This window comes from Bipolaris oryzae (genome assembly GCF_000523455.1).
Source record: "Bipolaris oryzae ATCC 44560 unplaced genomic scaffold scaffold_61, whole genome shotgun sequence".
Taxonomy (NCBI): Eukaryota; Fungi; Ascomycota; class Dothideomycetes; order Pleosporales; family Pleosporaceae; genus Bipolaris; species Bipolaris oryzae.
The window spans coordinates 117,245-141,183 of record NW_006911337.1 but is presented as its reverse complement, the minus strand read 5'-3'; the positions used below and the strand labels follow the sequence as shown (position 1 = coordinate 141,183).

At 50.4% G+C, this 23,939-nt stretch overlaps 7 protein-coding genes across 7 annotated transcripts; 2 read left to right on the top strand and 5 right to left on the bottom strand.

Moving 5' to 3' along the window:
- Window positions 1-2,615: 2,615 nt before the first annotated feature.
- COCMIDRAFT_5152 (uncharacterized protein) lies at window positions 2,616-3,973 on the top strand (the record flags this gene model as incomplete). Its single annotated transcript, XM_007689568.1, has 3 exons — window positions 2,616-2,671; window positions 2,733-3,661; window positions 3,738-3,973. The coding sequence occupies 3 exons, from the start codon at window positions 2,616-2,618 to the stop codon at window positions 3,971-3,973; spliced, it is 1,221 nt and encodes a 406-aa protein (XP_007687758.1).
- A 717-nt stretch (window positions 3,974-4,690) lies between these two features.
- Window positions 4,691-7,297, bottom strand: COCMIDRAFT_94799 (uncharacterized protein; the record flags this gene model as incomplete). Its single annotated transcript, XM_007689615.1, has 2 exons — window positions 4,691-4,858; window positions 4,907-7,297. 2 exons carry the CDS (start codon window positions 7,295-7,297, stop codon window positions 4,691-4,693), a joined length of 2,559 nt encoding a protein of 852 aa, XP_007687805.1.
- Window positions 7,298-11,400: 4,103 nt separating this feature from the next.
- On the top strand, window positions 11,401-13,116 carry COCMIDRAFT_94848 (uncharacterized protein; the record flags this gene model as incomplete). Its single annotated transcript, XM_007689614.1, has 1 exon — window positions 11,401-13,116. The coding sequence occupies one exon, from the start codon at window positions 11,401-11,403 to the stop codon at window positions 13,114-13,116; it is 1,716 nt and encodes a 571-aa protein (XP_007687804.1).
- An 898-nt stretch (window positions 13,117-14,014) lies between these two features.
- Window positions 14,015-17,485, bottom strand: COCMIDRAFT_26174 (uncharacterized protein; the record flags this gene model as incomplete). The annotated part of the gene is made up of 1 exon (XM_007689578.1): window positions 14,015-17,485. One exon carries the CDS (start codon window positions 17,483-17,485, stop codon window positions 14,015-14,017), a length of 3,471 nt encoding a protein of 1,156 aa, XP_007687768.1.
- A 603-nt stretch (window positions 17,486-18,088) lies between these two features.
- COCMIDRAFT_94845 (uncharacterized protein) lies at window positions 18,089-19,360 on the bottom strand (the record flags this gene model as incomplete). Its single annotated transcript, XM_007689613.1, has 1 exon — window positions 18,089-19,360. One exon carries the CDS (start codon window positions 19,358-19,360, stop codon window positions 18,089-18,091), a length of 1,272 nt encoding a protein of 423 aa, XP_007687803.1.
- A 211-nt stretch (window positions 19,361-19,571) lies between these two features.
- Window positions 19,572-21,486, bottom strand: COCMIDRAFT_26172 (uncharacterized protein; the record flags this gene model as incomplete). Its single annotated transcript, XM_007689577.1, has 3 exons — window positions 19,572-20,113; window positions 20,170-21,261; window positions 21,318-21,486. The coding sequence occupies 3 exons, from the start codon at window positions 21,484-21,486 to the stop codon at window positions 19,572-19,574; spliced, it is 1,803 nt and encodes a 600-aa protein (XP_007687767.1).
- Window positions 21,487-22,272: 786 nt separating this feature from the next.
- Window positions 22,273-22,923, bottom strand: COCMIDRAFT_77848 (uncharacterized protein; the record flags this gene model as incomplete). The annotated part of the gene is made up of 1 exon (XM_007689612.1): window positions 22,273-22,923. A coding segment is annotated over one exon (651 nt), but the record flags the coding sequence as incomplete, so codon positions are not given.
- Between the last annotated feature and the right edge of the window lie 1,016 nt (window positions 22,924-23,939).

Here is a 23,939-nt window from a genome sequence, read left to right as displayed (position 1 = left end):
TTAGTAGATATTAAAACGCTAAAAATAAATAGTAATTAGAATAATTAAAATTATGTCAGAAAGGCTCTAATACTATAAGTAAAACTTATTATTAAACAAGATGAGTTTAATTAATAGTTTCTTTAGCTTAAGGTATTTTTAATTAAATAACTATACTAGTTAATAATAATCTAATAAATATAAATTATACTAGATACTAGAAGCTATCTAGATTATTAAATTTATTAAGATAACTCTAAAATATATAATACTACAAATATTTTAAGTTAGTTTAAAAGAAATAAAATTAAGTTTTATCTATATTCTTCTTATAACCTAGAATTAAACCTTATAGAAAATATTTAGAACTTATTTAAAGACTATTTAAATATAAGAAAAATAGATTTTTTAGGTATAAGACTTAATAAAGAGAGTATTAAAACGTTTAAATAAGTAATATTAGAAGAGTAGTAAGCTATTCTATAAGAGGTAATAGATAACTATATTTTATCTTTACCTAGCTATTGTAGATAAGTAATAAAAGTTAAAGGCTAGTATTCTAAGTATTAGTAGCTATAAATACTTAGTTATTAATAAAAAATAGTTTATATTAAAACAAGATTTCTCTTTTTTAATCTTTAAAAGAATAGCTTAAAACTCTAAATTTCTTATCTTTAGAGTCTACTTTATAACTTATCTTGATTTTAAAAAAAAAGATACTCTTAATAAAGAGATAATCTAACTTAAAGTTACTATTTTTTTATAGCTCTACTTAAGAGCTATTTTATATCTTAGCTATACTAACTAAGTAGGTACTAAGCTTATCTAAATATGATAAGAGCCTCTTAGGAAAAAATAAGCTAGCCTAATTAGGAATAGCTCTGATATTTACCTAGCTACACTAGTTTAATAACTAGAACTTTTAAGAATATATTATTTCTATGTCACCCCTCTGTATATAGAAAAACAATAGAAAGAAAGTTAAGTAATAGATAAGATTTTATATAGTGCTCTTAGGGATGTCTACGTATATACCTAAGATATAAAGTGATAGGTTTCTGTCTACGGCTATGTCACTCGCATATCTTCGCGTACATTTTTACTTCTAGCCTCTAATTCGGGAGGGATGTTAATGGCCACTATTCTGTATCTTTACATTGGCTTAACTCTCCATATCCATGATTTGACCACAGCTCATGTGTATGAACACCTAGCTGCTGCTTTTCGACTTGAGATACATCCATGTACAGCGTGATTCCGTTGAAAGGGCAGTCTTTTCCTCTAGTAGACTTCGTCGACCTGTGTATCAGCCATGCGATTACAGCAGCCGTGATTCCAAAGATTACTACGCCAACCCTAATGCCAGCTTGTGCCCTGTACTAAGACTCACTAATGAGATGTCTCCTTTTAAGACGGAGGATGAGGTAAGCGTCGAGGTTGATAGTATTGTGGCTGAGGAAGTGGGTGTCACTGACGAAAAGGGTGTCGCTGAGGGGAGAGTCGATGTCGGATCCACAGTTGCTGCGACTTGGAAAATGCTGCTATTATTATCGCGATAGGTCTTTTCCCTACAGCACTAATCTTTTATTCCATAGTTGTGAACGCCTGCACTGCCTCATTCGTTGGCGTACTATATCGTCCTATCAGCGACATACTAACATGTAACATTAGGAATCATACCTTTAGCTTGTTACAGAAATCTCCAAGACCGTACTGACTATTCTAAAGCGGGTCTGTACAGCCCTGTCTTAACTAAACTTACTTACCCTCGTTATTCTCATTATATACTATATAGTTCTAATAGAGACTATTTTCTATACAATCATCGTCTCTAATATTAATGTCTCTAGCACCACTATAGCTCGTTATACAGCATGCGGAATGTTTTATCGTATTATTTTATAGTTAGAAAGCTGTGTTGAGAAGGGCAGTCCCGTTACGGCTATAACAGTAGCTAGCTACACTAGCAATCTATAATATAATAAGAAGGAGAAGGTGTAATATTATAAACTTTAAGAAAGTTTAGCGGGGATTAAAGGAATCCTATACTATAATGTAGATTACATAGAGCAGACGGGTATGAAAGTGGCATATTTGTAGGATGCCTTCCTGGCTGAAAGTGGTCCTCAGCCTTGCACCTGGGGACTTGTCGAGAATCCTTCGCTAGCACAGATAACAAAATGTGCTTATGTAGGTATAAGTACGTAGTAGCAAGGCAGGATGAGTAGGTTGGCTAAGCTATCGTCGTTTCATGTAAGCACACGGAACATGGCGAACTATGTTTTTACATACTCGTGAGCCCATCACTAACAGAATGTATGCACCGGCTCCACCTGCTTCCCTGGAGTGCTGATTATACTACTACACAAAAGGGGCTGCCGCGCAGCAGGTGGTCCCAGTTTGCAATTCAGACCCAAGATCTTCGACTTACCTTTAGCTCAGTTAAAGAAAGCAGCGACTATCTTCAACATCAAGAAGAGCCGCATAGTTTTTGGTGTTGTCCCGACGAAAACAGTGCTCTGTCGCCTAAGCAATCACCCTATTATCTTCGTTGTTAAAGCCGACAAGCGGTATAGTTGTGGGCGCATAGATGTCTGCCAAGTATTCGTTGCGAGCAAAAGCAGCACATCAGAAAAATGAGAAAGCCGAGCGACGAGACACTTCTGGTGGATACCGACCTTGAGAAGAAGTTGTGTGGATGGGAGAGCTCAGGCAGCCGGACAGGTGTTTCGCGATCTGAACCTCAAAGTCAGAACGCTGGCTTTGCAAAGATTCCTCGAAGGTGCTACGGGTCGCATATCCTTGAACGAGAGCGCCGGAGGTGCCATTATACAGACTGTCAGCTGTGGAAACTCCTTAGCAATCTTCTACGATGGCTTAAAGCTGAGCCAGGCCGACCTTATCAAGGGCCTAGTTTCGATCGAACGCACTTTTGGAGACATACGATCAATGTCAGTTCCATATTGCCATTTCATGCTTCCTGTTACTTTCACGCACAGAAAGCTCGAAGATGCCATGGACCGACACATGACCAACCAGCGCCCCACTGCCACGTACCTTCCAGACCCGTTCAAGTATCTGGCTGAGATCAATGGAATATCGCCAGAGCAATTGAAAAAGCAGGTTCTCAACATTCGCTGTGTCGTTTTTGGAGTCGGGTTCTTCATGGCTTTGCCAGTGCTGCTCGCCGCAGACCCCCGGCAACGTCTGAGATGCCCAAAAATGAATCCAAGTCGAACTTACACCCCTCAAGGTTGTCTGGCCTGGGGCGGAAGCGCAATGTCAATCTGTCCGGTGGATGCACCAGGAGGCTATATGCCTATAGGAATGACAATGCCTGGTGTAGATATCTTTGGAACTAAGAGTGGCTTTACCAAAGAACAACCGTGGATTTTCCAGGACATGGATACGGTTGAGTTTTACGATGTTACCGAAGAAGAATACGATGCTGAGATGATGAGGTTTAAATCAGGAAGCTACAAATACAGGGTGCAAGAGAGCACCTTTGACTTGGCAGAACACAATGAGCTATTGAAGAGTACAGCTGACGAAGTAGCTTCACTGCTGAAAGTGCGCGGAAAACTTCAAGACGAGATGGCGATTAAGGAGAAGAAAATCTTGCAAGAGTGGCTGGAGAGCAAAGCTGCGGGCAACGAAATCCTGGACGACATAAATACTGACAGTAAGTTTATTTTAAGTTCAGCCTGAATCTATCCCACACAGTTCCCATCGTGTGTAGCTAGTACCAACAACATTAGATCCCAACCCCCACATCGTTGAGTCTCCCGTAAACGCCAACGTCTGGAAAGTTCCAGTAAAGGACAGAGATGTCATAAGAGCCGGACAGAAGCTAGCTATCCTCGAAGCTATGAAGATGGAGATTGATATATGTCTGGATGCCCACATAGAAAAGGCCACCGTACAGAAAGTGTTGACCCAACCCAGCGATACAGTAGTTAGTGAAAGACCTTTATTTGTTGTTTCGAAGTTTTAACAACGGTAGCTTGGACTTATTTGTATATTATTCACGCTTAGCCCTTGCTGTAAATGTCATATGAATTGTTTCATAGGCATGTGCGTTATCTCTATATTCATAAACATTTTGTTACCAAGGGAGTATAATGCATACGTCTTGTACTGGTCAGGCTAAGGCTATCAAGGCTGCAACTTCATGGCATGATTGAAAACGCATTGTTGCTACCTCACTAGCATCGTCCCGTCCTTATTGCAGTAGATAATATTGTAGGAATTAGCCATCACTACGACATGTCATAATTGTCTTGCGGTCAATTGGAAAGTTGTTGTTTTTACTGTACTCATGAGCATGATTTAAATCGCTTCTATCCTGGCACTGTATCTATTGTTTGGTCAAAAACAATGCAGTATCGTGGTAACGAATAGGAAACGTCGTGGAAGCGCATTGAACGTCTGCTTGTAGAGTAAACTCATCTTTGATCTGGATATCGTAATAACTATCAATTACTTTCTCGAAAGCCACTTTATTTCTAGATCAACTTCCTGAACATCACCATAAAAAGACGAGAAATAAGGGTATCTAATGAATTAAATATGTAACTTCTAAAACGACAGTAACTATAGACCAGACTTGGGCTACTCTTACTACGCATATACTTATACAGACCTAGAAATCCTTAAGTACTCCATCCTCTCGAAAAATTAATACGTACCCAACTCAAGAGAAGAGGATGACTTACCGATTACCACGACGTCCTGGCAATGGGGGTGGTATGAGCGGGTTGCCATAGGCGTCTGTGTTGAGGGCTGCGCGGCAGTCGGGACAGTACCATTTTGCACGGCGGGAAGGTATGTCATCTTCGGTCATGTTCATACAAGGAAGATGGAACCATTCCCTGTCACACTGCTGGTCGTTAGCTGAGATGCTGCGGCTCTGCAAAGGTAAGCTTACATTGTTATCGCACGAGATCATGGCTCCATAGCTGACATCATCACAGATACAGTATTTCGGCTCATCTGGATCAATGTCGTCTGCCACTTCGACCTCTTCTTCCGTCTTCCTCTTTCTTTTGTTTTTGCTACCTTGGGCGCGCTTGACATTGGTGACGGTCTTCTGGCCATTTTCAGCAGCAGTGACTTCCCCTTTTGGGGGCGGTTTTCTTCGCGAGCTAGTGCGGGTGGGTGCAGGAAGCGAGGGGTTTACTGTAAAAGAGGATGCAGGTTGGCTAAAGACACTATGACGACGGGTTTCGCGAGTGATCCTACCTTGTTCATTTGGTTTTGGTTCTTCGCTCTGGGCTTTGGGCGCGGGCAGATGTCCGCGGGCGGAACGGGGGCGCAAGGTCGGGGGCGCAGCAGCGTCTGTAGCAGACTCCGGTACTGGTGTAGGCGTCTTTGAAGTCGTCAGAAGCTGAGAAGCCTCGGGTGGGGTATGTACTTTTGGTACGAGCGATTCGCGACGAGACCTAGTCGAAGCTGCTGTTGTGGCGGCCAGAGCAGGAGCTGGCGCAGGGACAGATTCATGATCTGGAACTTGCGTGAGTGCTGGTACTGGGGACGGCGACGCTTCTGGCATAGCTAGAGACCTTTCAGATAGCGCTGGCGATGTCCCCAGAGGCGTCAATTCGGGACTCAGCTCAGGACTTAGCTCTCGTAGTGCAGCCCTATCAGCAGCTTTTGGGGTACTTGGACCGGCCGTTGCAGGTGGCACCTGTATAGCATTTCCATCGGTTGTAGCATTGGCAGACTCTATATGCTGTGCAGAAATATTTGCCAGCGGAGAATGAACAGCAGAGATGGAGAGATCTCGCGGTGTGGAAACAGTGGAGCCAGGAGTCGGTATCGGTGAGGAGGCAGCATTTGGTGCCGGGGCGATGAGCTGCAGTCGTGCGCGCTTTGATTCTGGTGGTTTTGTTGCGCTGTCTTGAGTGCCTACAGATGCTTCTCGCATGACTTCAATGGAGCCATCAGTAGCAAGGGGTGGAGATGCGTCACGTTTGCGTTTGGTGGCGAGTCTGGTTATTGACTTTCTCTTCTGGCTCGTAGGTGAGGTGACAGTGGAGTTGAAGTTTAATTCTTTAAGCCCGTCGGCAGCCTCTTTGATCTTTTCGGACGCGCCGATGAGCTCTTGAGCATCCTGCATGGCTTTTTGGCGTTGCGACGTGCGATCGAGTCTCTTTCCATCCTCGGACGTTACAGGCTTGAGGCGAATGCTTACGGGGCCAGTTTCATCTTTTGCTTCCTCCTCGGCAGGCTCGGTGGGCGCAGGTGGGTTGGCCGGCTGTGGAGCATGCGAAGAAAGGGTTCCCAGACCCGAGGCAGTCATGATCTGTTGCAATGTTTCAGGCTCCTCATCGAGGAAGGGTTCACCTGTGGCCTCACACCGAGCCTTTTCCCTTTCATAGTCGGCCTCTGTGCGGTGCTTTTTCTCGAGTTCGCGAATCATCATGGTCTGGCTGGGCGTCCACACGGCGTTCTTCTTCATTTGCTTGCGCAAGACAGCCATTTCGTACTCGGTCAGCTTCTTCCACGGCGCCCACTTGCTACCCGGCTTCGCGTCTGCTGGTGGAGGAGCAAGCTGTGCGAGGGCATTGCTGGTAGATATTCCGGCTATGGAGCTGTGTACGTTTGTGCCCAGCACACCCGCAGCACGCGCTCGACCGCCGGCTGGTCTCGAATGCCTATCCCTGTCCTGCTTGCGCCTTCGAGGGGATGCAACATGAATAGCCGATGCGTCGTCCGAGTCGCCCGAAGAGTCTGATGCATCTCGAGCCCGACCGCGGCCTCGCGCAGTAGTAGTCTTGCGGTGTCGATGGCGCTGGCGCGAGTTGCTGGCGCCATGGCGGCCGGCGTCAAAGTTGAGGCGCAGATGGGCAGGGCGTTCGTAGTTGCGGTATACGGGGCGGAGTGCACTGGGAGAGACGGGCGGGGGCGTGGGATCGCGCGAGGGAGGCTGGGGTTGGGCCTGGAGCTTCCGCTTGATAACCGACGAGCGCTGGCAATGGCGGACAGTGACCTCGTACAGACGCGAGGCCTCGGTGTAGGCAAACTCGCGCTGGTTGATGGCCTTTTGGAGGTGGTGGGCGATTTGCTTGCGCAGTAGCACGGGGTCAGGGCGGTCTTGTTCAGCCAGTGTGGGCAGGCGGCCATACTGGACCGTCAGCTCGTGCACCTGCTGGACGGCGTCGGCGTAGGTCGAGTCGAGGTCGGCGATGAGGGCCAGCGAGCGCACCAGGTCCGAGGGGAAGAATTCGGTGTAGTCGAGAAAGTCATTGACGGTTGTCTGGGCGTCTGGATTCGGGGCGGGTTGGGCCACGTCAGGCGCATCGTCGGCTTCAGACATGGCGCATGGCGGAGAGGTCGAGTGGTGGGAGGCTGGCGACGCACGCGTCAGACCTTGCAGCCACGCGTCAACTAAGTCGTTGGTGAGAACCAGGGCGATTGTGAGGGTGCGGGATGCGGGATGCGAGGAGCGATATGCGCGGGTCGTGATGGGCTGCCGTTGCTGACCTGGTCGCAAACGTTGGAGGCACTGGGGGTGTGAGTGTCTAGCCCGCTTTGGCCGCCGCCCGTGCAGATCCCTCTCACCACCGAACCCATGGGGCATGCTCCACCCCGCTCTGTCGTTCCGTCTCTCGACCGTATACATGGTGCTGTATACGTATTATTATCATTATATCCGTGTCTGTATGTCTAGCTATTTATACGTCCGGGGCCAGACTGCATCCAAAAGAAGCTTACTGCCAGCAATCCGTCACAGACACCGCTCTCTGCTCCGTCACCGCTGCACTCACCTGCGTACATACCTCACCACACCCGCCCCCTCCCGAACTCCGCTCTGGTACAACACCATATATGCAATGTCGCTAGGAGCCATCATGGCCACCTTCTCTTACCTCTACCCCTTGCCGTGTTTCCGCGATACACCAACATTTCCTCAAGAACCGTATCGTCGCATCCTGTCTATCTTTCGTGTACCTAACTACTGTGTACACTCGTCCCCTCCCTTGACCTGCTTGGCCCCTGTCTTTCTCTACAGCTACCTAGTTTTCTCCAACAAGGCTGACATGAGCCATCTTGTTTCGCACTGCCTTGTGCCTTTTTCTTTTCTGTTCTTTTCTTTTCCTTGTTCTGTCTTCTCCATAGCAAGAATAGGAAGCACTCTGCTCTTCCGCTCCTGAGCTAGTTTGTTAGCCTGGTGGTCCATGATGGTCGTTTGCCGTTTGCTCTTGCCCCATCCATCTGCCTAAGCGCAACGCCCACAACCAAACCCTCCCCCACCTTCCTTCGCAAGCAACCTTTCTCTGCTCATACATCACACAATGCTGTCTCTAGAGCGCCTCGAGAAGCTACGTGGGCTGATCAAGTCTGACGTCGATGCTCTACCCGACCGCCGCATCTCGCCAGATCGTATGTTTGACGACTCTGACTCCTCTGGCGGTGTGCCTCTCGAACCTCACCTTCTAGACATGCCTCTCCCCCAACAGTACACATCAGAGGAAACGGTTACATCTCTGGCGACTTCGGTTTCTGCCCCAACTGCTTCCTTGACGGAAAACTCTGCCCACCAATCCCTCTGGACGAACAACGCCTCAAGCTCGTTCAATCCCAGTCTTGACTCCATGCGCATCTCCGACCCTCCATCCCCTCCTCATACTCAATATCCTCCCACAAGCAGTCTTCAACGTGGAGAGCTAGCTTCAACACGTGACCATTTCACACCGATCCAAGCACTGGCCAAGTATCCCTACACGTACTGCAACAAGAGCCACATGCAAACCATTGCCTCTGCTTTTTTCGACCAGGGAAAATTCTGGAATCGAGTTTGGCATGTGTAAGTGGATTTGACAGCCATCACCTACATTCGCATGTTCACTGTCAGAAACATGCCCCATGAACAGTGGCCCCTGGTGAACGCTAGCATGAAACAAAGAGACCCCCTACCCCAACTTTCCTCTTTTGGCTTCTTTTATAGGCGACAAACATTGGCTGACTGTAATAGTTACTATGTCTGGCCCACCGACTCTTCCAAGCCTACCCTCCTCGTCCATGAGAACCAGGTGCAGGCTCTGCTCACTGAGATCAATCACCAGCTTCAACTTGACCTCCGCATTACCAATCACCAACGAGAGGAACGCCTGGTGACAAGCTTCCCTGACCATCCTCGGTGCTTACCAAGATATCTTGGGCGCTCACAATCACGCCAGGATATAGAAGATATGATCGCAATCGTACCGAATGAGACACATCGAGCCATCGGAGAACCCCCTTATCCAATTCTCCAGCCTGCCGAGTTGGAAACTTTCAACCAGTTAATGGAGGATATTGCACAAGTGCAGAAACAAAAGGGAAAGGCGAAGGCCAAGAGACAGCAAGACCGTTTAGCCAAGAACAAGATAATGGCGGGGCAGTTCAAGCGCGCGCAGAGGCATCTAGGGCTCCGTGAAGTCGAGCAAATACCCACATCAGCAGAATCTAGGTCATCTCCAGCTGTCGATCCATCTATACCTGCCCCATTCATGTTCGATCAGTCCGTAGTCTTCGTTTGTGTCGATGTTGAATCGTACGAGGGAGCTCATCACAAGATCACCGAAGTCGGAGTCGCTACACTGGATACACGAGACCTGCAAGGCGTCGCACCAGGCGAAAATGGAGAAGCATGGAGAGAGATGATTCGAGCTCGCCACTTTCGCATCAAAGAGTACAAGCACCTAGTAAACCACCTCTACGTCATAGGACACCCTGATGGCTTCCTGTTTGGCGAATCTACGTTTATCTCGCTCATTGAAGCCGCACAGAGTGTTGCGGCCTGTTTTCGAGCGCCATTCGGGGATATCGATACGCCGACTGAGCAGTCGAGTGAGAAGCGCAACATCGTTCTCCTTGGGCATGACACGCTGAGCGATATTCGCTATTTGCAGCAACTCGGTTATGACCCAGTAAAAGAGGAAAATATCCTTGAAGTCATGGACACGGCCACGATGTACCGCGTCTGGCACTGCGATCAACAGCCCACCAAGTTAGGCAACATACTGGGCGACTTCGACATTGTTGGATGGAAGCTTCATAATGCTGGCAATGACGCGGTATACACGCTACAAGCAATGCTGGGAATCTGCGTCCGTGAAGCTACGACTCGTGGCTCTCTGGGCTCCGAGGGGATGCTTGAGACTGACAAAGCTGCTGAGAATCCTACTGTTCGAGAAAGGGCTAACCAGGAGGCTCAAGCTGATGTGGCAGGCTGGAGCGAGCATCAAGCAGACGGTCATTGCAGTCCGCCAGTGCCGCATGCTGCCGATCTCACAACAGATACAATGCTGACACATTTCGAACAGGCGGCTGTGCCACAGTACGATGGCTCGTCTGAAACAGCAGCGTACGATGAATCATGGCACGGTCAGACGAAGGATGCAGGGTTGACTACGAAAGCGACTCATGCTCAAAAGCAAGGGCATTGGCAGGACCTCTTAGATGTATCGGCGAATATGGCCAGCTCTGAAAGCATTCCCAATGTAAGCCTGCAACCGCCCCACTGCTCTTTGTATCGGAGAATTACTAATGACTCAGCAGATGCAATACTATTGGTGAGTGAGTGGCATGATGGGAATTGTATCGGCAACGAGTCGGAGGATGCTAGCTATGGGCTCATGCGCACAGTGTACTTCTCTTTTCGGTTTTTAGGTGCGGCTAGGCATGCAAGTAATCGTGGCCCGCAATTGACATCGGAGCACTAGTGATTGCAGTCAGAATACCTTCATGGCTCCTAGTGGTATAGCAGACGTCGGCGAGTGACGTTAGCTGTGCATATGCAGCTCCCGACTTGTACCGTTATTAAATCTCGTTAGTGTTTGTGCCGTTTGAGTGTGCTACTAACCGCGTACGTGGTATAAGTTTGACGACGATCTGCCGGATGCGATTTAGCTAAGCGTGCCCTGTCACCGCTTTCTGCCCAAGCAGTTAGCTTCCTACTGCCGGGGTACGGCCGGGCTCAGTGTGAGACCAACGGTTCTTCCACCAGTCCATTATTAACCCAGCTCGTCCGCCATCGCAATGGCGGGAAGGCTGCTTTATCGTATTGCGTTTTCGCATTGGGCTCATCTCCCTCGACGTCCTGGTTTTGTCCCTATTTATTTTTTAATCCTATTTTGCCCCCTCGCGCAGCACTACCTGGACCTGTTATGACGACGTGCCGGACATAGCAGCCTCCGAAAAGCCCGTTTCCTTCCTGGATCACGAGACCCAGAGAGTCATACAGCCTTACGTACCATGCAGGACTCCATGTCGCCGAACCGTTCTTCAGGATCGCGCGGACCTTTTCCAGAAGACAATGGATTGGCAAGCAATGATCATGTCAATTGCGAAGAACAACCAAATGCATCAAGACCATCATCTTCTGCGAAAAAGAAGAGCAGTACAGCATGGTGGAAGACGAGCCTGTTCAGCGGCATGATCAAGGATGTCCGTCGACGAGCACCTTTCTACTGGAGTGACTGGAAAGACGCATGGGACTATCGAGTCGTACCCGCGACCGTCTACATGTACTTTGCCAACATCCTACCCGCACTCGCTTTTTCCCTCGACATGTTCGAAAAGACGAAGCAAAGCTTTGGCGTCAATGAAGTGCTACTCGCCTCTGTGTTGGGCTCGGTCGTCTTCTCGCTCGCAGCAGCACAGCCGCTCGTCATTGTAGGCGTTACGGGCCCGATTACCGTCTTCAACTATACCGTGTATGACATCATTGTACCGCGCGGCACAAACTACTTTGCCTTTATGGCGTGGATTGGGATTTGGTCGCTTATCTTTCACTGGATTCTGGCGGTTACCAATTCGTGCAATGGATTGCGATATGTTACGCGGTTTTCATGCGACATCTTTGGGTTCTATGTTGCGTTCATCTATTTACAGAAGGGGATTCAGGTCTTGACACGACAGTGGGCAGTCGATGATGCGTCGGCGTACCTGTCCATTGTGGTTGCGCTGCTGGTCACGGCCGTGGCGTACTTGTGTGGTGTAATTGGGCAATCATCGCTTCTGCAACGCCATGTAAGGAAGTTCATCGAGGACTACGGTACCCCCTTGACCGTGGTATTCTTCACGGGCTTCGTCCACGTTGGCAACATGTCAGGTATCGAGCTGCTCAAGCTACCCACCTCCAAAGCCTTCTTCCCTACGACCGATCGCGGATGGTTCATTCACTTCTGGGATATCAGTGTCGGCGACGTGTTCCTCGCTATCCCGTTTGCCATTCTCCTTACCATCCTCTTCTGGTTCGACCACAACGTCTCCAGCCTTATCGCACAGGGCACAGAATTCCCTCTCCGCAAGCCGGCAGGATTCCACTGGGACTTATTTCTCCTGGGTCTAACAACCGGTGTCGCCGGTCTCCTCGGTATTCCCTTCCCCAACGGCCTCATCCCCCAAGCCCCCTTCCACACAACCTCCCTCTGCGTAACCCGCACCCTTTCCGCCGGCGACCAAAGCGACGACGACGACGAAGCAAACAAAGGCCACACCCGCACCGTCGTCGACCACGTCGTCGAGCAACGCGTCTCAAACCTCGCCCAAGGCCTCCTCACCCTCGGCACCATGACCGGCCCTCTACTCATCGTCCTCCACCTCATCCCCCAAGCCGTCCTCGCCGGCCTCTTCTTCGTAATGGGCATCCAAGCCCTCGAAGCCAACGGCCTCACCCTCAAACTCCTCTTCCTCGCCCGCGACCGCCACCTCACCCCCAAATCCGAGCCGCTACTCCGCATCCAGCGCCGCTGGGTCATCTGGGCCTTTGTCGCCCTCGAACTCATTGGCTTCGGCGCCACTTTTGCCATAACCCAGACCATTGCCGCAATCGGCTTCCCCGTCTTCATCTTCCTCTACATTCCCATGCGCACCTGGCTCATGCCCCGCTTTCTCACGCCCGACGAGTTGGCCGTTTTGGATGCCCCCACCGCCAGTCCGTTTACCATGGAGAGCGTCGGCGGAAATCATGGTGAGGTGCTTGCTGAGATGCAGCCTGTGACTGCGTTACACCTGGGTGATGAGGCGGAGAGGGGGCAGAGCATGGCGAGTGGGGTTGGAGAAGCGGAAGGAGGAGGAGGGGGTAGGCGGAGGAGGAGTTTTCCTAATACGAGGGGTGAGGGGGTGGATGATATTGAGAAATCATAGGTTTTGTCCTATACGTAAATGGTAGCGTGTTTTTTTTTGGGGGGGGGGATTATCGGGGCGGATAGATGAATTGAAATGAGGGAGTTATATGGACAACGAGGAAAGAATGGAATTCTTTGTCTCCTCTTTTTTTTCTTTTTTCCAATTACTCAGAGTCTAGTGTTATCTTTAACAAATACATCTGTATCTTTGATGTCTGATTCTTATGAAAAACTGCGACTGTTACCTTAACATTGGTTTGCCGCCGATATCTACGCGACTGAGTATTATACGACAAAGTTTGCCTGTAGACTGGCCAGCAACGGATCCAAGTACTCTACGCCCATCGTTGACATGTTATGCAGAAAGAAAGAAGACTTGGTAATTTCATAATCATGACCGTATTTTATCACTGCTAGTAGTACAAGGAACCGACCACTATTATCTATTACCGAGCTGCCTGCAACGCTCCTTGCCAACACATAAGAAATGAGACAAATATGAAAAGAAGAAGACAAGATAATTTCAAAAAAAAGTCTCTCAAAAGGCTGTATAATTTGCATTTGAATCTGCTGCCTTTGGCTTTGACTTTTAGCTTCTTTTTAGCTATTAATGCAGCTGTGGAATTATATCTAACAAGAACCCCCCTTCCCCCCCAAAAAAGAAGACAAACAAAGAAGAAACGGTAGTAACAAAAAAAACAAACGAAAATTGATGAGAGCGGAGGTAGAAAAAGAAAAAAAGTCTAGTTACGCGACAAAAGGGAGAAAAAAAGACGAGGAGTTGGAGATGATGCATCAGAATGCATCGAGTAGGAAATACCGTGAGAGTATCAAGAAAAGAGTGAGAGAAAAATGCACAAAGGGAATGACATACCCATCCGTCCACGCCTCTTCCAAAACGCCTCCCTGACCACTTCTTAGTATGGTGCTTTACGCACACCCACCTCCTCAACATCCCCATCCTCGGCATCCGCATCATCAACACCAATGCTATCCAAGAAGCCCGAGAAATCCGGTTTGGAAGGGCCAAGGATGAGTTTGCCTGCGCTGCTCCTTCTCCTGTCTCCACTCCGGCTCCGGCTGGTTCCGCTCTTAACGCTTCGCGCCTGGTTCGCCATGCCGCCGTTTGACGTGGTGCGAGGCCGCGAAGCAAAGTCTCGGGAATGGATGCCACCATTGGCACTTGCCTTGAGGTCTTCTGGGATGGGAGGTACCGGAGGAAGGTTGTCCAGGGTATACGGTTGCTCACGAGGTTGTCCATTTGACTGCGTCGACGTGGCTGTCAGCGGGCGGGGTGTCGATGTCGCAGCGGGTGTGGCTGTGGAATCGGAGTTCTGAAGGTACTGGGAGTCTCCAGCTGGGTGTGTGGTGATGAAGGACGCATCGGAAAGTGAATGTACACTAATGAGCGATTCCGAGGTTGTCGATGCATGGTCAGAAGAGGATTTGCGGTGGCGCCGTGATGGAGCGCGAACTGAATAGCTTGTCCTGGGTGCTGCGCCGCTGGAGGTGGATAGAGCACGCCTGAGGTCGTCGACACGCACAGTCGAGCGCATAGATGAGGAACTGTTGGGTGTACCGCCAGGACTGCGGCTTCGGTTTGGCGAGGAGAGACGACCCGCCAGACCATAAGCGGCGGATGGGGGTCTGCTCTGCGCTCGCCTGGGACTGGGAGCAGGGGAGCTCGCATTGCTGTCAAGATTTCCGTGTGGAATGTTGACACCAAGAAAGTTGTTCTTAGTGTAGTGAGTCCCGGACTTGGACCCAGAGATAGATGCAGATGTAGAGTCTTTGCTGTGGCTAGCTAGACATTCGTCACGAGACCATTGCGACATTAGATCCTCCCGCACTTTGAATGACAATTCAGGGGTATCCCTAGGAGCCATTGGTTGTACTGGTTGGTGGATTGCTGGAATCGAGCCGTTTGCACCCCCTCCACGGCTGGGCGACCCTGGGGGCGAAGTGGGCGGAGAATGTAGGGAAGTCGAATAACCTTCCGATATCTTCTCAACTAGTGCCTCTAGATTGTCAAAGGGCCTGAGGGCCTCGTTCTGAACAATCTCTGGAGGCACTGCAATCGGTGTTGGGTGTGGCGTTTCAATCAAATCGATGGGCATAGGTGGGACATTGATGCTCTTCATCCATAGACCCTTCTGGTTCCTACGCGTAATCTCATTGTGCAACGCGCGTCCAACCGAAGACACCTCAAAGTCTAGGGCCGCACTAAGTGCCCAGAGGTAGCCATGCACCAGACTTCCTATGCGCAACTTGGCGCCAGGATCTTCTATGGTCGCGATATCCTCTTGTAGTCGCATGATCATTGGCAACCCGCTCCTTGCAGCGTTGACGCCTAACCGGTTGACTAAAGTGGTAAGAAGGAGGTGCAGAAGCAAGTAGTCGGCTTCCGAGTCAATAAATTGATGCGCGTTTTCATACACAGCCAGATGGAGTAGAGGCAGAAAGGTATCCTTGCCACGCTTAGATACCCTCTCCCTCGTAGAGGCGTTGGAAACCGCCCGTCTGGACAGTGAATTTTTGTCGTTGTCCTTCTCCTTCCGTCTGTAGTTGTCTACAATCTTCAGGTCTTCCTTGTCCTTCTCGGCATTCAGCCAAGTGACCAACGCGTCGACATACGCCTTTCTGACTCGGCCGCTGGGGTCACGCAGTAGCCACTGCGAGCCTTCCCACACACTGACGCCAACTTTGCTTCGCGACACCGAGGCTGGAGAACCGTCTGGTTTCTTCGCGTTCGCCCTCTTCAAGATGGCCTTGACGGCGTCGAGAGCCGTGATGCGTGCTGTCTCAAATGAGAAGAATCGGTCAACATGAGTCTTCTCTTGCATACTGATTGAATCCGCAACAGCCTCCACGGCGCCTTCAGGGTTCTGGATGGCTTCAGCAGTAGTAGAAATTGCCGAGAGACGTGAGGGCTTGAGGCGGCTCAGGATTGCTTCGACCATGTCTGAGATTTGGTCTGTATAGTACACGTGGGTTGCAAGATCTGCCATACATTTCTGTACAGTGTCTAAGAGTTGCAACCTTGCCCCCGAGGGCTTCTTCACAACTTCCATGACGACCCCGTCCACATTGTTTGTGGATGAGTTTTTACTTTCATCTTTTTCAGACATGATAGAAGTCGTCTGCTGATGGTGTGGCAAGATGTTCGATCCTGGCCCACCGAGCTGTAACAGTAACAGAGTGTGCGAGATGAACCCTACTAACACATCCATGACACTAAGGCCGATAAAGTTGATGGGCGAGGCAAGAAGATAGTCAATGACAGTGGCGAGCACTAGTTGTCGCTCGAGATCCTCCTCCACAATTGGGCTGCGGACCAGGGCTTCAACTGTCCCCACGAGAATCGTGTATCGGTCTTGCACAGGCACCCACACACAGATCATGGCCATGAGTGTCGTTGCCCAATGACTGCTTTCGCTAGGCGGGACCTCTGATTGACTCTTGACGTGTGTGCTTATAAAGTCGAGGACGGCGGATGTCGCGAGCCGAAGCTGACCGCGATTCACCCCTTGGAAGATGCTCCTTAGCGCCTGGAGCGCGAGCACGCCAACCTCCTCTTCAGCCAGTTTGTCCGCGTCTTCGGTTGTTCCAGATGCGGCGATTGGGTCTCCGTCTTCGTCGTCAGTTCGCGCTGTGGATACGCTCTGTCGCCGCCGTGTTGCGGTTTCCTTGTCGTGCTCGCCCTGGGCAGCTTCCCGGATCTCGAGCTTCTTGAGGTATGCGCCGGTTTCTGCGTGTATATTTGCGAGTATGACTGGTATGATGACGGCTAGCTGGCGGCCCGTCTCCGACCCCAGTGACTCGGACGAGGCCACGGCCTTGAGCGCCTGTAGGCCAACCTTTCGGTGCCTAATGGCAACAGGCCAGCTCACGGCGTCTTTGCCCGTCTTGACGGCATCTTTGGACGCAAACTGAGCATACAACTGAACAATCTCATCGTACTTCTTGATGTAGTCTTGGTCGGCAGCGAGGGCGGCGGGGTCTTGGTGGGCGCATAGTGCCTCGAAGGTCGGGACCGACTCCTCAATCATGGCCAGATTGTTCGAGGTGAGGATGGTGCGCAGGATTTGCAGGACAGGACCGGCGTAGAGGGGGAGGTCGCGCGGGCATTTCTCAATCACCGTCTTGACAATCTGCAACGTGACCTGGACATTGCCGGTGCGGACTTTCCACACATCCTTTGTGGCCTTCTTGTCGAGGAAGTCGACGACCTTCTGGAGCTTGCTGCGGCGTGTGCTTGCATAGTAGAGCAGGTAGCTCAATTCGCTCGAATTGGCCTTGGCGTCTGCATTGTTCTTCTGGACCTTGGGGTAGCACTTGAGGACCAGGACCTGGTGCTTTGGGCGGCACGCCTGACGTGCGGCGTTCATTGAGCCTCAGGCGCACAAGGGCGAGGTTGCGGGCTCGAGGCGACGTGTTGGGAGTGCAGCGACAGAGGCACGGAACACGGCGGCGGTGGCGGTGGTGGTGATGATGATGATGACGACGGAGGACGGACAACGGAGGACGGAGGTCGCGGGGAGGGGCGGCTGTTAGGGATATTGGGCCTCGCTCGACTGGCTGGCGCGCGTAAGGGGAGTGAGGTCTAGGGCGAGAGCATTGTCTGACACAAGACAGGACACAAGACAGGACGAGACTCGTAGGGGGGTCACTGGTGGGCATCCATCTGAAGCACTGCACACTGCACACTGCACACGGGCGCAAAGGGAGACGAGGGTGTCGGGGACTTAGTTTGGTGCGAGTAATCCAGGGCCTGGCCTGGGTTGTGGCTCGGGATGCGCCCCGGCCGTTTCTGTTTTTGTTTCCCTGGCCGAAGCTCCCTAGTCAGCCCTAACCACGGTGCCAAGCACATGTGCCATTGCTGAAACCCTTTCTTGTTGTACACGTATCTCGCTATACATCTGTCGAGCCACCACGTCGCCAGTCTTATCTATACAATACAATACACTGCACGCCTAGCCCCGCCGCCCACTTCACCGCCTGCTGCCTCGTCCCAGCCATCGATGCTTGGGCTCCGGCGGCGACTTGTCATTGTGCCTGGGCCTGTACCTGGGCTTGAACTCATCCTCATCCTCATCCACATCCTCCTCCTCCTCCTCCTCCTCCACTGCCCCCTTGTCCTCTGCTCCCTGTGTCTTGTCTTCATCGGGCTGCAGGAACCTAGACGTCTCCGCGTCCTTGGCCAGATGCTTCTTCTCCTCCGCCCCATATGTGACACTTCCACCCTGGCCATATTTCGCCTTTGCCTTTGATTTCGGCATGCCCGTGGTGGGCGAATAATTCTCGTTTCCACTCTCGGCCAATTGAAGCCGCATTCGCTGTGGCAGCATCTCTTGCTGTCCCTGCCTGATTGATCTTATCACGCCTTTCTGAACCTTCACAAATCGCTTGTTAAGGTCTTGGGTGCTAACAGCCGTTGGTTTGGCCATGACCCACTGGCACACTCGCCCATCGCTGACTGGGTTGATGAGAAATATGGTTCCTTCGGGCATCCCTTTTAGAATAAAATCCGGTCGCAGGTGTGGGAAGTGGGTGTGCATCCACGGCCAGAAGGCCGGATTGCCAGGCATGAGTCGTTGTTCTTTGGCTACACTGCCCTGCAATCGAATACGAACCTCGACAGGCGAGCCCGAATCGACGAACTGATAGGCCCGGTCCATGCTCAGCCGGAAATGCGAAATCGGACTCGACTCATTGAAAATAATGTTCTTCAGTCCTCCCAGTTGTCGTCCTTTCTGGGGACTGTTCAATGCAATCCGGTGCGAGCGCGCCTCCACAAACGAGAAGTTCTTGTATTCATCCAATATATGTTTCTTTTCCGCGTCGGTCATGAACGTCTTCGCCATTCCCTTTTTCAATTGCTTCGTGCAGTAAATCATATGCCCTGGCTTGACATAATTATCGTATGCCTCTTGCAATGACACGTCCTTCGCTATCAGTGTATACTTGGAATGGTGCTTATCCGTCTCGAAGAGGTTGATGCGGTGCGACGATGCACTTGGAGGCTCTATCTCATACGATGAGAAAGTCAAGGATTTGTGCTGTCCCAGCAGTGTCTTGGATCTGGCCGTCTTGTAGAGGTTCATACCCCGACGCTGCGTTAGGCATTGCAGAGGAGCGCAACTGGGAGCCGGCCGTGAGCATTGTGGGCGATATAGCGCTCCGAGAGCGTGAACCGGAATGCGAATTGGCGGTAGAAGGATTGAGCGAAACTCGACGAGCGACGTGCGCGTTGCTGGACGCATCGTGTTTGCAACTGAAGATTGTGTAACTCAATCGCACGAAAATCGCTTTTCATGACTCGTGTTTCGCAAAGGTCACGTGCCTTATGACGTCGTGACGCGAACAATCACTATGTGCATTACCATACTACTGCTATATTTTCAAGTTGTGGAAAATATGTACAGACACGTATAGTACTAGAGTTTGCAAAGAGAACAATTTTATATTTCTCCATCAAGTAAACATGAACCTTGGACCTGTGGTACCAGGCTCGCCGCTTTTCCGACAGTGTATGTTTTGCACCGGAGAAAAGACATCATCCCAATCAATGCCCAGACTAAAAGTATCATACGGCTGGTCATCATATAACAGCGGCGTAAAGTCTACTATAGGCTCAGGTATATACTGCGCAGGTTCCTGGAGTGCCATCGGGACAAGAATATGGTCTTGGGAACCTAGTACCGGCGCTACTGGTATCGAATCACTCTGGAATGGTGGTGGACTAGGCGCAGATGCCGGCGTGGCCTGGTGAGAACTGCCTATAGAGCTGGCACTAGCACGTCGACCGGTGTCGAAGTCAGCAGTGTGAGGCGGATGAGACTGGTTTAGTAGATCCTCCTCGCAACGACGGATGATTTGAGCGACACGTTGTAGAAGTTGCTGCTCGACTGGACCGGACATCTGTTCAGCTTCCGAGTGCAGTTCCTCTTGCACCCGACGGAGCAGATCTCTGCGAAATCTTCGTGAGTCTTCACTTGGCGAGTCGCAGTCATAAACTACTTTCTTGTCAGTAAGGCAAGCGGAGATTTGGATAAAGGAGGTAGTAACGTACATGGGCTAGGAATGTCCGCAGTTGGCACATCCGGAAAAAGGATATGGTAAACATCCCTCCACTTATCCTCTTCTAGCCTCAGTCCAGTGGTACGCTTTCTCAGCGTCCAAATTGTTTCCCTATCAATGCCGTCAATTTGTTGGGGAGACGATCTCTTGCATTGCTGCAAGCGCACATGATTCAGTTGCTCCTTGTCTGACTTGAACTTTGCGTAGCAGATTGGACAGAATATTGGCTGAGCGTGTGACCGATACAGGTGCTCCTTCATCCTATGGACAGTTGTCCAACCAGGCCCGGGGCAGGTACGCCGGTTGCGGTATCGGTTCGGATCATGCTTGTAGAATGGACATGCGAACCGCGCGCCCATATCTGATTCATCTAGGGTTGTTATCGACCCCCGCCGCCTCTTATTTGGTCTGTCCTCGTCATCATCTTCTGGTGGTGGACTACCGTCCTGGCGAGTCTTTCTCTTTGATCCGGAGCTGGACGGTGTTTTGCGGCTTTGTCCTGTGGAAGCAGAGATTCCAGATTGAGAGCTCGGGGTGTTGTTTCCCGCACATTGCTTGTAAGCTGCGTGCCGTAGACTAATTTCAACCTTCCTAATGATCAAGTCGATGACCTTGAGAGTGGACTTGGGTTTTTGAGGGATGGAGGGCCCATTTCCATACTCGTCTTCATCGTCACTGACATCCGTGCTTGTGTACATGTCGCAGCTACTCGTTGAAGATATTGAAACAATAGACAGCGTCCTCTGCTCCGGCCGATTACGTGACGGGAGATTGTCGTTTACCCATCTCTCTATATCTTCATCTTGAGAAGGTATTTGGGTTTGCAGAATCTCCGCAGGTCCGTGGCCAGAGACAATCTCCAATTCGGGGGACCAAGGAAAGCTTCGCGGGATTTCGCGGTCCGAAATAGATGTTGCGGGCTGACTTGAGATTCCCCGGTCCGAGCTAGCCCTTGCATCATCACTCAAGATGGTCCCCCGTCCAAAGAGCTTTAAGGTATCGAAATTGAGGTATGACTGAAAGGTAATGGGTTTAGAGTTGAGCAGGACACTTGGCACGCGTGGAAATGTCGGGAGAAGCAAGTCTACTGCGCTGTTAGTGATCAGGGCTTTGGAAGATGTACAGACAAGGAGTGCGTACCCTGCTCTAACGCGGCTACTTCCAGAGGTGAGAGCGGGTCCGGATCACTGTTATAGCCAGAGTCTCGGGTTCTCGAAGAGGAAAGCGAGTCCCTCCTTTGGACATGCTTACTCATGCTCAGCTTGGGCAAGCTGGTGCGCGAGTTTGTGCACGACGGCATGGTCTCCATTGCGCGAAGATAGCGGTAGCGTTGAACGAGATTGCTCTGAGTTGCAAATTCGGACAGCCAGCATATATGAGAGGCGTCAGCTTGGTCAAGAAATTCATGACGGAATTGGCAATTGCCTAGACGGCTCTCATAAGCGTTTAGACCCCATTGCGCGAATGCGCAAACGTGGGATCAGCGTAGCGGACGCCTCCCGCCGACCCGTCATCAGCCGAACGCTAGGCGTGCACACTAATCAACCACGCATTGTCGACTCTGCCTCGGCTGCATGTACAGCGCAGAATGAGCAAGAAGGCGTTGGGTGGCTGTGTAGCATTGACGAGCAAGGTGCTTGTGATACTGGTGGATGACACCTGTTAGGCCACTCGAAGCGGGATTGGCGCCACGACTAGCAGCAAAAGGAACAGTCGTGGGGCTAGAACATGGCAAGGCAACCATTTGGGCTCGCCTTGTTCATCCAACTTTACACCGGAATAAATCACACCACCTGCAAAACTATCCCTGCGCAAGGACCATTCTTTTATGTCATCGGAGCTGGGCATACTCATGCTCGTTAACAGCAGTACTAGTGCTGTCAGGAAAAGAAGATGGACAGTACATGTGTAAAGGCAAGATTCCCTGATGTGCAGTCCTCCACAACGCCATACCCAAACCTAGTCTCGAATCACATGCCCACTGTCCCATAGCCAAACCTTCCATCAGAGAACCGAAACCGGCACCTCTATTCCCCTGTTCAAGGGTGTTCCGGATATCATCATCACTACCACCATCACGACCTCGCCACTACGTCTTCAACTGCTTCTTAAACAACGGCTTCCGATAATTCCCCAGTCCAGCCGTGCTCTCAAATCCTACAAAGGGCGAAGGATAGTCATTCTTCATGAGCCTCTCATCCTCAGACCAAATAGATACTCCCTTGCGTACAGCAGTCTCGTACAGCCTGCCATGCACGCAAGCACCATGTACATCCATCATCTCCATCTTCTCAAACATCTTGCTGTATATGAACTTAAGACGCATAACTTCATCTCTATGCCTGCAGTACTTGAAGCCGTAGTCACGCTGGAGGCTAGCTGGTGGATCCGTGTTCTCGGCATCGTGAACGAACTGCTTCAGACGCCATACCGTGGGGAGCTGCTCGGCTGGTGAGGCGAGGAAGGCTTCCAAGTGGGGGGAAAGGTCGCGGAAGTTTGCATATCCCTTTGTGTCGAATAGATTTACTAGATTACTCGTTTCTAGAGTGTGCCAGAGCTCACCGAAGCTTTCTGGATTGTCTGCTTCCTGGATGAGGGCGGCGTAGAGACCTGCAAGGTATCGCTCGTTTTCTTCAGTCGTAGTGCAGACAAAGCCAAAGGAGTACCAAGCGCTTTCGTGCTTTGGAAGCAGTTTGCCACGTGAAACGGTTTCGATGAGTAGGGCGACTTCCTTCTTAGTCCTAGGCAGGAGAGGCGACGACGGGGTTCGATCGTCATGTTGCTGTACAAGCATACCCTCGTCAACCTTGCGTGATTGCTTTTGAGTGTGAATTGCAGAAGACAGTGATCTGTTGCAAACAGTAACATTCTCCAAAGCCTGTGGCCTGCTGACAGCAGAGACAAGAGTACTATACGCTTCTCTAGGAAAGCCTAATTTACAGATGAGCATAAATAGCTCATTTGCAAACGAGGCATCCCCAATGAGATTGCTCAGGCGCTCTTGAAGATCCGTCTCCGCCATCATGCCAAATGCCTGCATAATCAGTTTATTTGTGTCTCTCATTGACTCAGTGTACGCCTGGACGTCGTGGAAGAGCTGGATGATTTGTTTACCGAGTGTGTGATCGAGCTTGTAGTGATTGCTGTCAATACCAAAGCCGAACATCTGAGTGACTAAGTCGGCAAGGGTGCTCTGGCGGGCTCTGAAGTTGCGCTGAAGACGGTGGATGATAGCGTTCGTCTCATCGTATGAAAAGACTAGAAGCGTATCCCACAGGTTATCTATTAAGTTTTGAAGCGCAGAGCCTATCCGTGTTAGTAATGAGGCGAGCGGGTAGGGAGCAAAACGGCCGTACGTACCTATAGGGTGAGTTGCAATTGCTGCAAGTATGTTCTCAATTTCTTTGAGTTGCTGTTGTCCTACGATAGGTGTGTATGGCTTTCGCGGAAGATACCGGTCTCTGAGACGACCTAGGATAGCTGGGATCTCAGTGGGACTCATGTTCATAAAATCGCCTGTGAGACTTTTTGTCTTTACTGTATCGCAGTTGTCTTGTTTGAATCGATGTCGTGCCGCGATTCTATCCCCAATAGTTGTCTAGCCGAGTCGTGTAAGTACCACCCCGATATGTGCTGTTGACCAAGTTGTAGCGATCAGGTAAAGTAGTTTCTAGCAAACGAAAACACTTGTCGAAACCAATGCAACCGTTTCGAATCCTAGCCTATCAGTCAGTAAATGCCAGACCATCCAAACCCATCTTG